The sequence below is a fragment of the Dromiciops gliroides genome, chromosome 1, assembly GCF_019393635.1.
Source record: "Dromiciops gliroides isolate mDroGli1 chromosome 1, mDroGli1.pri, whole genome shotgun sequence".
Taxonomy (NCBI): Eukaryota; Metazoa; Chordata; class Mammalia; order Microbiotheria; family Microbiotheriidae; genus Dromiciops; species Dromiciops gliroides.
The window spans coordinates 438,842,629-438,861,239 of NC_057861.1; the positions used below are offsets into that span (position 1 = coordinate 438,842,629).

Sequence of the window (18,611 nt, forward strand, 5' to 3'; positions counted from 1 at the left end):
TTTACTCCTGACCTCAATCCATAAATACAATTCTCAGGGGCAGCTAGGTGGCTCAGTGGATAGAGCACCGGCCCTGGAGTCAGGAGGACCTGAGTTCAAATCTGACCTTAGACACTTGACACTTACTAGTTGTGTGACCCTGGCAAGTCACTTAACCCCAATTGCCTCACTTAAAAAAAACAACAACATAAATACAATTCTCCAGATCTGGCCATTTAACTTATTCCACACCAAAGGCACTACCAATGAGCCCATATCTCTATCTTTTCCACAAAAAACATCATGAAGGGGGCAGCTAGGTGGTGCAGTGGATAAAGCACCGGCCCTGGATTCAGGAGGACCTGAGTTCAAATCCGGTCTCAGACACTTGACACTTACTAGCTGTGTGACCCTGGGCAAGTCACTTAACCCCCACTGCCCCAAAAACAAACAAACAAAAAACACCCAACATCATGAAGCATTATCACATGCTGTCTAGATTCAGGTAGAATATCTTTATAGCATTTCCCTTCTCAATCAACTTAGAAAATTAAAAAGAGGATTGATGATCAGTTATTCTTTTTTAAAATAAACAAAATGTTTCTTTAATAAAGTAAACTCTAAAAATTTTCAGGTATAGAAATAAAGCACACGGGTCTTTAGAATGAAAAATCAACTTTCTGCTCTTTTGGGGGAAAAATCAGAACATTTTTATTTGCTAATCTCTAATCCTAGAGTGCCTGTCCTCTTGGCCATGATTTTTCAAAACCCACTGTTAACAAGTCAATTATCATATTGACAATTTCCTTAATGGTTTGGCAGACATGTTCCACAACTTGAAGCTGGTAGTCAGAAAAGTGGTCTTTGGTCCTACTGAGTTGTTCCACAGACCAAAGATTTTAGTAATACTGCTCTCAAATGGGAATACTGTAGGGCCAGGTTAGGCCAGGCTGTCTAGGTCTCAAGCTAGGCAACATTCTAGAGGATATTACCAAAGGACCTAGGTGGGGGGAGAGAAGAAGAAGAAGTAGCCTATTCATCTGTCTCAATGTACATTATTTTTTTTTAATTAAGCATATATTCAAAACACCTTAAGAGTTTTCTTTGCAAAGATTTTTTGTCTAGTAGCATTAATCAGGATTTCTGATAGTACAAAAGGCTTCTCAGGTCTCTGAGACCCCCTAAGGTTTCTTCTGCTATGAACACTCTCCTTCATTTTACCTGTCTAATTTAATAACCTAAACCTTGCCTTTTCTGAAAATTTCCATACTTTCTTCTGGAAATACTGATGCCTCATGCTTGTACAATATGGTTATTATGGGCCAAGCCCTGGCATTTCCTTGCATTAGAGATGGGAAACCAATCAAGTATGCCTGAGTGAATAATCTGCTCCCTCCCTCTAAATTATATGATGTTGGCTCCCTTACAGAGTTGCCCTGATGTAGAGGAGATAGGATCACAGCCATAGTACGCATCAACTAGGATAAGTAATGGACAGATAGTTAACTTGGATGTTCCAAGTCCAAGAACAAGCCCTCCAAAAGACCTGCCCACTTCTTCCTCCAACCATGGCCTGAAAATTGTCGTGCCCAAAGTTCCAGATCTCCCTACTTGTACACTTCTACCTGTTCCAAGTGTCTTATATTAGGCCTCAAACTTAATTTTTCCCTTTCATTAATTAAAAGGTACTATAATAACAGCCCAATGCTTTATGCATTACTGGCCTGACATAAAAATTTCCAGTAACACCCCAAATTTAACGAACTCGGATGCCATTATTTTAGTAATCATTTAATATTCCTGATGACGTGATTTGCTTTGATATAAGGAACATAATAAAAATTTAAAGGTTAGAGTAAAATTAAAAACACTTTAAATATTTAGCACCTCTTTAGCTTTCAAAGAAACAAAAATTTTAGATAAACCCTCAAAGCAGCTAAGAACCTTAAATTAGCAAATAGCATGTAAAAGAAATAGTGAACATTCATAAATATGAAGGGAAAAAACCCTAATATTAGGACCTAATGATCTTAGTACCACCATTCCTTTCTCAAAGGGGAGAAAACTTCTACTGCAATGACCTTTTTATGCCAACTTGTGTACTCAGACACTTACATGTATCAAGTAGTATAAAACAGGGAAGAAATCAAATAGCCAAGGTATGTCCTACAATCAGTGTTCAATCCTTGCTGACAGCTGACCTCCTAGATTTTGGATTCTCCATTAACCAATAAATGATACATGTCTACTCTACCATACGTTCATAGACTTCTTTAGATCTGAATCACGTTTTCATAGATTAATGGTATTTGTCTACTACAACCAGCCTTAATTCGAAATGACTTGTTTACTGCCAAGGCCTGGAACATGTGCTGGATACTTTCTTGTTTACCATGAGTTTTGGACTTGAATCCTTCTAGACAGCTATATTCCACTAGTGCCAAAAGTCTACTTTGAAATAAAATGAATAAAAATATATGGCTTATTAAAAGGCTCTCCAAATAGCATGATTTTTAAAAAAAAAGAATACTTACGAAATGCTTTGTCAATTCTCCATCCATTTGTTTTTTCCTCACGTTTAAATTTATTCTGTAAAATTAAAATAAAATTTTATCAGTAATTTTCCTTCACTAGAAGAATGCTAAAATGGGAGAAATGAGCCCCAAGGGATGAGACTTGAACTTCATAACCTTTAAGGTCCCTTACAGCTCTAAATCTAGGAGACTATGAGGTATAAAATACCACAGAGAACCACAGGAAAGAAAGATCATATCTTTTTTTTTTTTTTTGGTGGGGCAATGGGGGTTAAGTGACTTGCCCAGGGTCACACAGCTAGTAAGTGTCAAGTGTCTGAGGCCGGATTTGAACTCAGGTACTCCTGAATCCAGGGCCGGTGCTCTAACCACTGCGCCACCTAGCCGCCCCCGAAAGATCCTATCTTAAGAGAAATGAAGAAGAAAAAGGGGAAGGAAGCCTTATCAGAAAAGTAACAGTTAAGATGGGGTTTGAAAAATGTGAAAGACTGTGATCAGTGGAGACAGAGGAGAAAATGAACACCCAAGCTCAAGATAAAAATGTGGACAGTAATGCAGAGGTAGGAAAACCCAGGGAATGTTTAAAGAATGACAAGTGGTCCAGTTTGTCAGAAACACTGAAGAGTAATAGGAAAAAAAAATATGAGGGATATAGGTAGGGGCCAGAGCATAGAGGACTCTGAATATAAAAATTAGGAGTTTAGACTTTATTTAATAGGCAACAAACTTACACTTAGGATTTTCAATCAGAAAACAGTATGAGCAAAAGTTTGCTTGAGAAAACCAAAAGATAAACCTGAAGGGTAGAGATCTGAAGGCTGCAATATCAGTTAGGAAGTACTGGGGGTCAGCTAGGTGACACAGTGGATGGTACACCAGTCCCAGAGTCAGGAGGACCTGAGTTCAAGTCTGGTCTCAGACACTTACTAGCTGTGTGACGCTGGGCAATTCACTTAACTCCAACTGTTCCCCACCCCACCAAAAAAGGGAAGTATTAGCAATAGCTCAACAATAAGGGCCTGAACTAGGGTCACAACAATGGGAAGGGAAAGGAAGCAATGATTTAGAGTTACTGAGGACACATGATTAACAGAACTTGACTAGTGACAGGATGAGAAGAAAAAGAGAGGGAGGGATAAATGAAAACTACCACTAGATGAAAGGGAGAATAACTGTGTTAACAAAAAACAGGAAACTCAGAAATAGTTAAGTAAATAAAGAATACTACCCAGACAAAAATGTATAGCTCATGCTATAAAAGGACCTACTATAGAACTCAATCTATTATTAGTCCTCCCCAACAGTTACTATAAAGGCAGGAATAACACAAACAAATGACCTCAAAGACCCTTCCTCTTATATAGGTGTATTCAAACAATGTACACAAAGGGCTAGAATCTTCTAAAACTTACTACAAATTTCATGTCAATACCATCCTACCCTGGCTTTAGAGAAATAGCGGTGACAACAGATATAAGTTGTCTCCTCCAGAATTGAAAGTGATACTATGGTTGGCCTCAATGATTTAGAATGACAGATTACAGTAGAGGTGGCTGGAAGGCCAGGCCCCAGAATTTTGGTGGGAAGGATCTAAGTAGACTCCCAACTATTTTCTTACTGCAAAGCATAAACATAAAATTCATCTTGAAAGACAATGGGGATAATGTGGAAATATGTTTAATGTGATTGTACATGTATAACCTATATCAGATTACTTGCCATCTTGGGGAGAGGGAAGGCAGGGGAGGAAGGAAGAAAAATTTGGAACTCAAAATCTTATAAAAACAAATGTTGAAAACTATCTTTACATGTAACTGGAGAAAAATAAAATACTATTAAGATTGGGGGGAGGGGCAGCTAGGTGGTGCAGTGGATAGAACACCGGCCCTGGAGTCAGGAGTACCTGAGTTCAAATCCAGCCTCAAACATTTGACACTTACTAGCTGTGTGACCCTGGGCAAGTCACTTAACCCCAACTGCCTCACACACACACAAAAAAAAGATTGGGGGGAGAGGAAGAAAAACAGTGGAGAATAATGAAAATTGTAGGGCATATGAAACGAGGAAACAGCTTCAAATGACACTTGTCACTTCCTCATTTTGTTGCTATGGACAAGTCATTTAACCTCTCTGAACTCCGATTCTCTTATTTGTAAAAAAACGTAGAAATAGTAACTGTAGTACTTAGTTCACAAGGCTGCTGTGACAATCAAATGAAACAAACTTAAAAGTGTCATTGAAATGCCAGCTATTATTATGTAACAATGCTACATAAATGTTGTCAACTAAACCATGCTACATAAATATGTATTTTAAAGGTTGAAAAACATACTTTTCATATAACAAAGAGCAAATGTAAAAGAAAGTAATGAAATCAAACAATAAAAAAGCAAACAAAAACCAAAGATTGATAGGTATACATGCAAAGCACTTCCCAGCCCCTTTCCTGGTGATGCCACAATTTATTTTTACCTTAATTTCTATTCTTGCTCTGTGAGGAAAGAGTTGGCCAATCATAGAAAAGTCAGTTCCTACCATGCTGATGGCTAAAAAGAACATGTCTGTTTCTGTTAAAACAAAGTTTCAGAAAAATTACAAATTAACTTCAGTATTTGAAAGTAGAGAAGTTATAGATAATAAATATGTATACAACATTAGTATATTTATATAAATTTAGATCATGCTTTGTTTAATGTTTTCTGCTTCAAATCTGTAATATCAGTAGATCATAGACAGTAGTTGACACAAAATCAAAATCATATCCAGGTATGTGTTTTATAAAACATTCATAGAACCTAATTATATAGAAATGAAAAAGACTTCCAACATGCTACTAGAGTGAAATTTAGTTTAAAGATAACTTAAAGATAGTAACCAATGAAGAAATATACAGAACTTAATATAAAGTCAACTACAAGATAATTTTTACAGAAGTAAAGGAAGAACTAAACAATTCATTAGTTAAGCAAAGTCAATATAATAAAAATTAAAAATAATAGAGTACAATAAGCACTTAGTAAATGCAAGGTATTTACTAGGCAAAACCAGAAAACTGTTCCTTTCCTATAGGAGGATTCATGTTACATGACCTAAATCTGAAATAAAGCCAAGGATTCTAAAAGGTGATGGTAAGAAGGGAAAGCATTCCAGGAAGTGGGCAAAGGCACAAAGATAAAGGATGAAATGTCTTGCACAGGAAAACACAAGTAAGCCAAACTGGCTGAAATATACAGGACATAGGGGCATAATCAGAGGTCAATGTTTAAACACTGGCTGGAGTCAAATTATATAAATGTGTCTCTCTCCTAGAGGAAATTGGGAGCCACTGAAGTTTCCTAAGCAAAGCAGTGATGTGGTCACATTTTTGCTTTAGGAATATTTTAGCAGCTATGTGAAAATCAGACTAGAGTGGAAAAAGAAAGTCAGCAGTGACATTAAACAAGAAGCTAATGGGCACAGGTGAGAGACTGAACCAGAGTAACTGTGGGGTTAATGGAGAGAGAGGGATAAAAACAAGATCTAGGCAAATCTTGCCCAAATGGGAAAGGGAATCATCCCCAAATTTCAAACCATACCACAAGAAAGTAATTATCAAAACAAGGTTTTATGGGATTTAAAAAATATATATCAGTGACACAAGTTGAAAATAGTAAGAGTATAAGGTCCCCCATTAGACTATAAGTATGAACAATCTTTGTATCCCCAGTACTTAGCACAGTGGAGCAGTTAGTAGGCACTTAATAAATGCTTACTGACTGAATAATAAACTAGAACCAGGTCCATAGAGTAGTCTAACATTTGTCCCCGAAAATTTGGTTGAATAATAATCTACCCAGTGTTTTGTGACCTAGATAATGCAAAAATCTTACAATTACAGACCAGTGACAGAAATATTTCTTTAAAATTAGAGGATAGGGGCAGCTAGATGGCGTAGTGGATAAAGCACCAGCCCTGGAATCAGGAGTACCTGAGTTCAAATCTGGCCTCAGACACTTAATATTAGCTGTGTGATCCTGGGCAAGTCACTTTAACCCCAATTGCCTCACCCCACCCCTCCAAAAAATATTAGAGGATAAAGGATACTGATATGCTCTACAGGGAGAATGTATAAATTCTTAATAGGATGTGACTTGAAAAAATTATAGGAGATAAATTTGTTAAAATGATTATCCACACACAAATAAAAAGCTTTCTGTACAACAAAAAGAAGTTCACCCAGAAGCTTCCTAGAAACAAAATTGGGGTAAGATGGGGAACCTTTGTATAAGTAAGATAAACATCTAATATACAAAATTTATAAGGCATCAACACGAATTTATCACAGTAAAAGTCATTTTTCCAACTGAAATGTGGTCAAAAGATACGAAGAGCCAATTATAGAAAAAAACACAAAGTACTGACAATCACAAGAAGAAATTTCCAAATGCTAATAAGTGAGAGAATAATTCTGGGTAGCAATTTGGAATTATGCAAAGAAAGTATATGCTCTGACCAGATATCCAATAACAGGCATATTGACCAAATGGTTGAAAAACCCCATTTTCACCAAAATATTTATAGCGCTACTTTTTTGTCACAGCAAAGAACTGAAAACAAAGCAAATACCTATCATGGGGCAAGAGAGAATCAGAAAAAAATAGCACTTAGTAACCTACTGAAAAATAAATAATTTAGCAAAGAACTCTATATATGATCAATACTGAGGAAAACCAGAAAACAGTCTGGTAGAAACAGTTCTAGGATCAATATCTTACACTATACTGTTGATCGGTTGTTTCAAGCATATCTGACTCTTTGTGACCCCATCTGGAGTTTTCTTGGAAAAGATACTGAAATGGTTTGCAATTCCCTTCTCCAGCTCATTTTACAGATGAGAAAACTAAGGCAAATAGGGTTAACTGACTTCCCCAGGATCACATAGCTAGTAAGATTTGAGCTCAGGAAGATGAGTCTTCCTGACTCTAGGCCTGTCATACTATGAGAAAAATAAGAAGAAAAGCAGATCATATTTTTTGTTTTGTTTTGCAAGGCAATGAGGGTTAAGTGACTTGCCCAGGTCACACAGCTAGTAAATGTCAAATGTCTGAGGTTGGATTTGAACTCAGGTCCTTCTGAATCCAGAGCTGGTGTTTTCTCCACTGTGCCACCTAGCTGCCCTGGTCATATATTTCTGATGGGAGACAGTCTTAACCAAAGAAGGGATAGAGGAAATTACAAAAGGTTAAAGAAATCTTGAATTATATGAAACTGAAAAGCTTCTACACAATCAAAATTAATGCACCTATGATAAAGGAAGGGAAAAATCTTTGTACAGAATTTCTCTGATAAGGACTTGGTATCCATGATATATAAACAATTAACAGATATCTAAAGAAGTCCAAAACCTAACCCACAACAAATAAGTGGTCAAAGGACATGAACAAAAAGTTTTCATAAGAACTGCAAACTATTAACCACTGAAATCACTAATAAGAGAAATGAAAATCAAAAAACCTACAAATTGGCAAAGATGACAAAAGATAGGAATAGTCAAAGTTAGAGGAGCTATAGGAAGATAGTTCATTCTTGGAGCTTTGAATCAATATAATCAGTGTGGAAAGCAATTTGGAATTATGTGAGCAAAGTGACTAAAACATTCATGCCCTTGGACTCAGAGATTCCACAAACAGGTTTATATTTCAAAGAGGTCAGTAATATGAGAGTCTCCATATACACCAAATGATTTATTGTGGCAATTTTTGTGATAGCAAAAAATATGAAACAAAGTAGAAGCCCACTAAATGAGAAATCACTAAACAAATTATGGTGCATTAATGTAATGAAATATTACCTACTATAAGAAATGACAAATGTGATGAATTAAGAAAAAAAGCATGAAAAGACCTACATTTGATGCAAAGTGAAGTAAGCAGAGTCAAGAAAATAATATACACGAAGACTACAATATAAATGTTAAAAACCACCCAAAAAATTAATGTTGCAAAATTACCAACAAATCTGGTTCAAAAGAAGAGACATGAGGTGCCCCTATTCCACCTCTACACAGAGGAGGGAGGTCCACAAGTGTGATAAATTGCACATTTTTCCAACTTTTTAAATATACTGATCAAGCTGGAAGTTAGTATGAGCAAGATGAAGAAAAAAAAATTAAGTAGTTAATAGTGAGTAAAGAATTGACTAAATAATATTTTGTTAGAAACCCAATTAACTTAGAAAAATCCAGAAAAATACTTCCAAACATGTAATAGAATTATATTTTACTTAAAAAAAACTTACTTCAGAGTAACATTCCTCCACCATGACTATTTTCCTTTAAAAACATCATTAATTTAAGACAGAAAGATTCATAATACCATGTAACTTTCCAGGATTCTAACAGTATATCCATGGAAAATAACTACATTAGTACCTGAAACATATTAGCTTATTTTAAGCTATGCCACCAGCAGTGAAATAAAAAACAGGTTATTTCAAACCCAAATATAAATTTAAATTAGGGAGTTGAACTCATGTGAAAAATTTAAACAAGCCCATCATAAATAAAAATACAAGTAAAACACAATAGTGGGGGCAGCTAGGTGGCGCAGTGGATACAGCACCGGCCCTGGAGTCAGGAGTACCTGAGTTCAAATCTGGTCTCAGACACTTAACACTTACTAGTTGTGTGACCCTGGGCAAGTCACTTAACCCCAATTGCCTAAGATTTAAAAAAAAAACAAAACCACACAATAGTAATTTTACCAAATGATCATCAAAAAATTCTGCCAAAGAGTTAGATATTTACTGCAGTTCTATCCTTACTCTCATTGTTAATTACTCTTATAATCATACCTTTTACCATTAGATTTCTATCACATTGAAAATATTTAAAAATATTTTTTTTTCATATAAGCCTCTATCAACTGAAATAGGACAGTGATTACCTTTATTTGACCATGGCTTAGAGTAATAATTTTTCCTAAAGCTGGAATATGTAGTTGTGGAACCTCTTTCAAAAATGGGATCATTTTCTTCAACAACACATGGGCCTTTTGTCCTTAAAACTTCTACAGTTAAACTGAAAGAAACAAGCATTTTAAAAGACATGAAGAATACAATACCTAAAAATGAGGTTACACTTTTTTAAAATTACCATGACAGATTCATGCATAAAAGCATGTGTTTCCTTAAATTTGACAGCAATTTTTTTATATTTATTCTCCTTATGGTTATTATGAATACCCTAACATGTGACAAAGTTATCTCCCTTATTAGTAGTATGTAAAAATATTGTTTCATACATTGTATTTGTATATCTAGGGTCTAGCATAGTACCTGAAATAGTAGGCACTTAATACTTCGTGATTATATTTACATGGTTAAAAGAGCTGCAAGAGTTTATATTGGTTTTTTTGTTTGTTTTGTGGGTCAATGAGGGTTAAGTGAATTGCCCAGAGTCACACAACAAGTAAGTGTCAAGTGTCTGAGGCCACATTTGAACTCATGTCTTCCTGAATCCAGGGCCAGTGCTTTATTCATTGCACCACCTAGCCGCCCCTAAGAATTTATATTGTTAACAACAAGAATAACCTGCAAAATACTTCAGGATTCAATCAAAAAAAACAAGTTCTATTGTAAGACTCTGTCATCATTTAACCTATCAGTCAACATATACTTACTGCACTCTTATGATGTAGGAAACACTGTTCAAATAGCAACAGAAGATTTTTTAAAATAGTGTAGTACAAGACCCTTGTGGTCAATTAATTTATACTTTAAGGATATTTTTTCCCTTCTGTGTCTGTGTGAGGCAATTGGGGTTAAGTGACTTGCCTAGGGTCACACAGCTAGTAAGTGTTAAGTGTCTGAGGCCTGATTTAAACTCAGGTCCTCCTGACTCCAGGACTGGTGCTCTATCCACTGTGCCACCTACCTGCCCCATTTTTAATTAAATTAATTAAAATTTATTGGCACCCCATTTAATTACTAATTCTTAGAAAACAGTATTGCCATTGTCAAACATTTATCACGGTGAATAATTATCAAAGTATTATAATCTTACATTGTTTTTTTACTTCATTTACAGTTTTCTTTTTATTTTTTACTATAGCAAGGCAAAATATCATCATAAACAAAAAATAGAAAAGTTATATTTCAAGATCCCAAAATTAGAGTAAGTTGGGGGCAGCTAGGTGGCGCAGTGGATAAAGCACTGGCCTTCGATTCAGGAGGACCTGAGTTCAAATCCAGCCTCAGACATTTGACACTTACTAGCTGTGTGACCCTGGGCAAGTCATTTAACCCTCATTGACCCACCAAAAACAACAAAAACAAAACAAAATTAGAGTAAGTTATTGTTAAACTTAACAGTAAAAACAAAAAATAGCTGAATAAATTTCCCTTCAAAATCATAAAATATGTATGCTCATTCACTTGTAAGGTTGATTAAATGCAAATCTCTTGAAATGTCAATCATCTTATCTGACTGAACGCACAGCAGAAATGAGGTCAAATGTATGAGTTCAGTTCCCCTAAAGGCTAGTAAACACAGAAATATTCTGTTCCACAGTCTTAAAACCCAACACTGCAGTAACTAATCATGCAAATCTACCTTCCTAATGACAAGACCAAACAGAATGTAAACAGCTCAGCATAAATGAAGTACTACTAGACTAAGGGGGTAAAAAACCAACCAGAAGGTTGGTTAGTAATGTCATCCTCATAGATAAAAGGCAACACAGTTAAAAGTTTCAAAACTGTATATAAGTATGCCCCAGTTGATAACAATAACATTTGTACAAACTACACAATGAGGTTAAGTGACATCGGCCCATAATGATTTGACTTACAGACCATAATTTCTTCTGTTCCAGGATCATCAGTTTTTCTCTTTATTTACCTTTCTTCATCCAGAATAATAGAGCCATCTTCTGCCACTTTTACACGAGGAACAAGTAAAGGGCCTTCATTGCTCTCTTCTTCCATTTCTTCAACATCATCTTCAGCATCAGGAATATTTTTCTCTTCTTGACTAAAATATCCCCAAAATAAAAACAGTTTAACTCAATTGTGGAAATAGCATTTTCTGGTCAGCATGAAGCTATAAAAATTTTTACTACTAATGCTATCTTTCACTAGAAAAATTAACAGTGCAATGTATTGCTAAGAACACAGTTTATAGATACTCTCACATTGTACTATAGTTAAACTTAGCCAGGCAAGTGTTACCCTAGTACAAAATGACATTTTGTCTTTTGTGAGCAGTCTTAACAGAAGTACTATTGTGAACTACCCTATTAACTAAGAAATTAAGACAAGACAATTAACTAAATAGGTGAGGTGAGTGTTAAGGATGTCAGGATATCAGGAAGTTGAAAGAGCTTCAGGAAAATAGACACAATGCATAACTGGTTGAACTGTGAAGTGGTCCAGCCATTCTGAAAACATTTGTAACAGCCTCAAAAGTCACTAAACTATGCTAACCTTTGGAAGCAGTAATACCACTACTAGAAATTATCCCAAAGAGATCCAATAAAGAAACAAAAAGACCTATATGTACAAAAATATTTACAGCCATTATTTCTGTAGTGGAATAGAGTTGGAAACTAAGGGGATGTCCATCAATTGGGGAACAACTCAAAAAGTTATATGAAACCAGAGATTTGTATAAACTGATAAAGGGTAAAGTGAGCAAAATCAGGAAACAATTTATACAACAACAATATAAAGACAAACAACTTTGAAAGACTTAGACTTTGATCAATGCGATGATGAACCATGATCCCAGCATGACTCACAATGAAGCATGCCTCCTGAGAGATATGACATCCTAAAGGTGCAGAAAGGCATTCACTGTATATGTTCATTTTACCTGACTGTGCTTCTTTGTTAAGAGTTTTGGGTTTTTTGGTGTTTCTTTTTTTTTTGGGGGGGGGGGGACAGCTAGGTGGCCCAGTGGATAAAGCACCAGCCTTGGATTCAGGAATACCTGAGTTCAAATCCGGCCTCAGACACTTGACACTTACTAGCTGTGTGACCCTGGGCAAGTCACTTAACCCCCATTGCCCCACCAAAAAAAAAAAAAAAAAGGGTTTTTTTCCCTCTCATACTTTCAGGTGAAGGGAGGGGTTGAGGAGAAAGGAGTGATTAGCAATGAAGATGTCATAAAAAAGGGGTTACTGAAACATTATTAATAATGCAAAGAAGCAAACAAAATAATATTCAGAAGAAAGCACAAACAAGGTAGTTTTGAAAGCAATGTGTGGAAAATATTACTTTTAAAGAAAACAGTATGAGATGGAGAGTCACGGTTTCAAATACTGGGCATCACTGACATGTAAGTTTGAAATTTTAAATAAAATTTTTTAAAAAGAAAGAAAAGAGAGCTCCCAATAGTTCAGTTCACAATTATCCCTGCTTAAATGAAAAGACCTCCGTTAGTCCTAAAGACCTCATCATGTTATAGCAATGATCCAGAATTTTAAAGTCTATGACAGTGGACCATAAGTTTTAGCAGACACTAACATACTAGAAAACCATGGGCCCAGTGACAATTCTTTCTGTCATCTGACAGTCAAACTACCTAAGTTCAGACTAATCACCCAGGTGACTACAAAGTGATGAATGCTTTTGGCCACAGCAATTTTCAAAAGCTCTATTTCAAATTATAGAAAGGTTATGGTTTATGTCAGTAAAGAAGCATTCATACTGATTAAATCACAGGCCCTTGAAACAAGGAAGTATAAGAGTGAATAGAACCAGTAATTATTATGCTATGACTTGCTGCTCTATCTTTTGGGATGACTATTTGGAAATTAGCTACCAAAAGTCAATGGAGAGAAAAGTGTTAAAAAGCCAATGCAAGATAAATCCTGAAAAACACTCTATGAACCTGAACAAAAAAATTAGCTGTTAACCACTCAATATTCCATCTTTCAATTCTTAAAAACAAAACAAAACAAAACAAAAAACCCTAGGGAGCAGCTATGTGGCACAGTGGATAAAGCACCAGCCCTGGAATCAGGAGGACCCGACTTCAAATCTGGCCTCAGACACTTGACACTTACTAGCTGTGTGACCCTGGGCAAGTCACTTAACCCTCATGGTCCTGCCCCCCCCCCGAAAAGTATACATATTTGCATGACTAAACATGTATAACCTATATCAAACTGCTTGCCTTCTCAATAAGGAGGAAGGGGAAAGAGGAGGAAGGGGGAGAATTTGGAACTCAAAGTTTGTTTTGTTTTGTTTTTTAAAAATCTTAATAGTATTTTATTTTTCTTCCAGTCACATATAAAGATAGTTTTCAGCATTTGTTTTTATAAGACTTTTAGTTCCAAATTTTTCTCACTCCCTCCCTTCCCTCCCACCTCCCCAAGACAAAAAGCAATCTGATATACGTCATATATGTACAATCACATTAAACCTATTTCTGGATTAGTCATTTTTTTTTGTAGGACAATGAGGGTTAAGTGACTTGCCCAGGGTCACACAGCTAGTTAGTGTCAAGTGTCTGAGGCCGGATTTGAACTCAGGTCCTCCTGAATTCAAGGGCAGTGCTTTATCCACTGTGCCACCTAGCTGTCCCTGCATTAGTCATATTGTGAAAGAAGAAATCAGAACACAAGGGGAAAAATCTCAAAAAAGAAAAAACAGCCAAAAAGTAGAAACAATATGGTTCAATCTGCATTCAGAATCCACAGTTCTTTTTTTCTGGATATGGAGAGCATTTTCCATTATGAGTCCTGTGGAACTATCTTGGATCATTGTATTGCTGAGAAGACAGAAGTCTATCACAGCTGATCATCACACAATGTTGCCTGTGACTGTATACAATGTCCTCCTGGTTCTGCTCACTTCACTCAGCATGAGTCCACTTAAGTCTTTCAGGTTTTTCTGAAAGCTGCCTGATCATCATTTCTTATAGCACTATAGTATTCCATTATATTTATACACCACAATTTGTTCAGCCATTCCCCAACTGATGGGCATCCCCATAATTTCCAATTCTTTGCCACGACAAAGAGAGCAACTATAAATATTTATGTACATGTGGGAACTTTTCCCTTTTCTATGATTTCTTTGGGATACAGACCTAGTATTGCTGTATTACAGGGTCAAAGGGTATGCATAGCCCCATAGCATTTTGGCCATGGTGAAACTTACAATTTTAAAAATTAATGTTAAAAATTCTTTTTACACATAATTGGGGGGAAAGATAAAATATAAAAAAGTTTTTTAAAAACTGGAAGTAGGGGCAGCTAGGTGGTGCAGTGGATAGAGCACTGGCCCTGGATTCAGGAGGACCTGAGTTCAAATCCGGCTTCAGACACTTAACACTTACTAGCTGTGTGACCCTGGGCAAGTCACTTAACCCCAATTGCCCTGCAAAATAAATAAATCAACAAACAAAGAAAAATTAGAAGTATACATAGCAGAAGCTTTCACAATTAGAAACAGAAGCTTACTTTTTAGTTTGCACTGGCGCTGTAGATTTTTCAGTTTTTGCTTCTTGTTCCAAAGAAGATCTATTAAACAATATATAACATAACAAATTTAAATAAACAATTATTATTCTTTCTTCTTTAAAAATCTGATATTTAATAGAGCAACTTTTAAGTTACTTAACAAATCTGTCAATGAAGAGAATGAGTCCCAATGACATGCTTTTTCAGACACTTTGTTATTAGAAAATAATCTGTAGGAAGCAAAGAGGTGTGATCCAGGAGGCTTTCAATAACTTGCTCTCCTAGTATTTCTTTCCTTGCTTGCAAGGCAGGCTGGTATTCCCTTGCCTTCTCATCTCACTAAGTATTCCTACCTCTGTCAATGCAGTGCCAGCAGTACTGGCTACATATGCCCTTGTCTTAGAGTATCCCTTCCTGACCACCAAAGATATACCCCAAAATATGGTCTCCCTCTGTTATACCCAGCTTCCATCCCAGTAGAAAGAAAATTCAAACTGATGTCATATCACTCGGCCAACTTTGTTCCCAAAGGATTTGTCCTTTTAAGAATCACTGCACTGGGGCAGCTAGGTGGCGCAGTGGACAGAGCACCAGCCCTGGAGTCAGGAGTACCTGAGTTCAAATCCGGCCTCAGACACTTAACACTTACTAGCTGTGTGACCTTGGGCAAGTCACTTAACCCCAATTGCCTCACTAAAAAAAAAAAAAAAAGAATCACTGCATTTTCCAGGACCAGTTTTAATGACATATCCATTATTTCAGATTCAGGCTTAAAAATAAATTTATAGCTCTCATTTATATGCCAGTTTATGATTTATTAAATGCTTCCCTCACACCTATGTGAAGCACATGGAACGTGTATTAATATAACCATTTTATAAATAAGAAAAGTGAGTCATGGAATAGTTAAGGGATTTGCCTATAATCCCTTTCTTTAGATAAGAAACTAGGCCTTTGGTTACTCAAGAATGTTGTCAAATTTAGTTAATATACCCAGGTAAGCACTTTTAATTTCAATGAGACCAAGATTTGCTATAATTCTGTTACTTCATAATTAGGCATCCCTAACTAGCCTCCCCACAAAAGTGAATTACCGAAACTTTTTTTCCTTCATAACAATCTAGGTGAAAGAACTTAAATATGCTATAAAGACATGCCAAAGAATTTGAGTCCTTAAGATGAGGAAATCTTAAACAAATTCCTAGAAACAATACTTAGATCATTAAGCCAAATCAGTGGAAAAAAAAAAGATGTAATTAGACTTACTTCATAGGATTGCTGTCCGGTAGGTAATATATCAAGTCTCTCATAGTCATTTTAGAACGGTCTGGTGGTGTTTGACTTTCATTTCCAGCATATTTGTTTTTCCATTGCTTCTATACACACACAATTATTTAATATTATTTTATACATACAAATCTAAAGCATGCTGAAACAAGGAATGTAATCCACTGTCATTATCTACTGCTTTCTCGACTGAAATTACCTTAGTAATATCCCACTCCATGTTTTATTTTAAGAAAAACATTTTCTGTGTGATCTTGGGAAAGTCATTCAACCCTCATTAACCCTCAAAAAAATAAAATAAAATGTCCTCACTAAGAAAAACATTTTCAATACTGAATATAAAAAGATGAAATCTTCTAAGAAGTTATGGGTTGGGGCAGCTAGGTGGCGCAGTGGATAGAGCACTGGCCCTGAAGTCAGGAGGACCTGAGTTCAAATCCAGCCTCAGACACTTAACACTTACTAGCTGTGTGACCCTGGGCAAGTCACTTAACCCCAATTGCCTCACCAAAAAAAAAAAAAAAAAAAAAAAAGAAGAAGTTATGGGTTAATCAAGTTAGGATAATAGCAGCCCATTTTTATATAGGACTGAGCAGCTAGGTTGTACAATGGATAGAATGCCAGGCCTGGAGTCGGAAAGCCTCATCTTCCTGAACTCAAATCTGGCCTCAGACACTTACTAGCTAAGCCTGCGCTTAACCCTGTTTGCCTCAATTTCCTTATCTGTAAAATGAGCTGGAAAAGGCAAACTACTCCAGTATCTTTGCAAGAAAATCCCAAGTAGGATCATGGTCAGACATAAGTCAAATGACTCAAGTACAAAATTACAATATATAAAGCATTTCCAAGGGGCAGCTAGGTGATGTAGTAGATAGAGCACTGGCCCTGGAGTCAGGAGGACCTGAGTTCAAATATGACCTCGGACACTTGACACTTACTAGCTGTGTGACCATGGGCAAGTCATATAACCCCAACTGCCTCACCAAAAAAAAAAAAAAGTACTTCATTCACAACAGCCTTGTGAGTGAAGTAGTACAAGTATTAATGTCCCCATTTTATAGAAAAGAAACTGAATAAAAAAAGATGAAACAGGGAAAAGAGCTGTAATTCATTTTATATATATATATACATGTATAGGTAATAAATTCAAAATGAACCAATAATCTATTAAAATGCATTTTAAGATGGCAGAATGTTACATAATTTTATAACTATAAAATTTTTTAAGGATTCAAGTATTAAAAATTAAAGGAGGGGGCGGCTAGGTGGCGCAGTGGATAAAGCACCGGCCCTGGATTCAGGAGAACCTGAGTTCAAATCCGGCCTCAGACACTTGACACTTACTAGCTGTGTGACCCTGGGCAAGTTACTTAACCCTCACTGCCCCCCAAAAAAAAAAATTAAAGGAGACAGATTGATTTAATTAAATAAAAATAAAGAATTTTTGCACAGCAACAAGCAATGCACCCAGAATAAAGAAATGGACAATTTTTTTGTTATATATTTCTCAGAAGTCTGTGAAATTGTTCAAACTCTAATAATCAGAGAAATTCATAGCTCATAAATTGAGATTTAAACATGACCTTAGGGGTCGGTCACAAAGTTCAAGCCCCTCATTTTCCAGATGAGGAAAAACAGAGTGGGGGAGTGGCTTGCACAGAGTCACAAGGAAGGAAGTAGTAGAGCTGAAATTTCAACCTAGGTTCCCAATAACTTAAATTTGAATGGTCTTTTTAATATGTCATGCTGCCTCTCAAATTAAATTAAATCTGGAAAAATATCACATTTAAATTGGCAAAGATAATTAAAAGCAGTAAAATTCGATGCTATCAGGGGTATGTAGAAACAGGCACACTATTAAAAGGCTGGTCAAGGGGGCAGGTAGGTGGCTCAGTGGATAGAGCACCGGCCCTGGATTCAGGAGGACCTGAGTTCAAATCCGGCCTCAGACACTTTACATTTACTGGCTGTGTGACCCTAGAAAAGTCACTTAACCCCAATTGCCTCACCAAAAAAAAAAAATGCTGGTCAAGCTTTTCTGGAATCACAATGACAATAAAAAGTAAAAGGTAGCCATTGTGCAATTGATGGAAAGCTGGTCTCAGAGCCAAGAAATCCACCTCCAACACCTTCTGGCTAAGTGATTCTGGACAAGTGAGTTAAGCTTTCAGTGCTCTAAGCAACTCTCCAATGCTCTAACCTGAAGGTAACAATCTATACTATAGAGGGACTTCTCTACATCAATGAAATTAGAAGACTGGTACCAATCTCTACTCCTATAATAATAGTGATCAACTTACTTATAGCCCTGGACATGACAAATATCATTACTCAGGACTATATAAGACTATTATTGACAGGAAAA

The 18,611-nt window shown here is 36.2% G+C and overlaps 1 protein-coding gene across 2 annotated transcripts in view; it reads right to left on the minus strand.

Annotated features, from left to right (window-relative positions):
* The window catches only part of BDP1 (B double prime 1, subunit of RNA polymerase III transcription initiation factor IIIB), a 96,773-nt gene that overhangs the window by 64,177 nt on the left and 13,985 nt on the right, over window positions 1-18,611 (minus strand). For both annotated transcript variants that reach the window (XM_043965714.1, XM_043965720.1), the window contains 6 exons: window positions 16,226-16,335; window positions 14,960-15,019; window positions 11,392-11,523; window positions 9,437-9,570; window positions 4,986-5,080; window positions 2,514-2,568 (listed from right to left, as the gene is read on the minus strand). In XM_043965714.1, coding sequence (XP_043821649.1) covers window positions 2,514-2,568; window positions 4,986-5,080; window positions 9,437-9,570; window positions 11,392-11,523; window positions 14,960-15,019; window positions 16,226-16,335 — 586 coding nt within the window. The remainder of the gene's footprint in view (window positions 1-2,513; window positions 2,569-4,985; window positions 5,081-9,436; window positions 9,571-11,391; window positions 11,524-14,959; window positions 15,020-16,225; window positions 16,336-18,611) is intronic.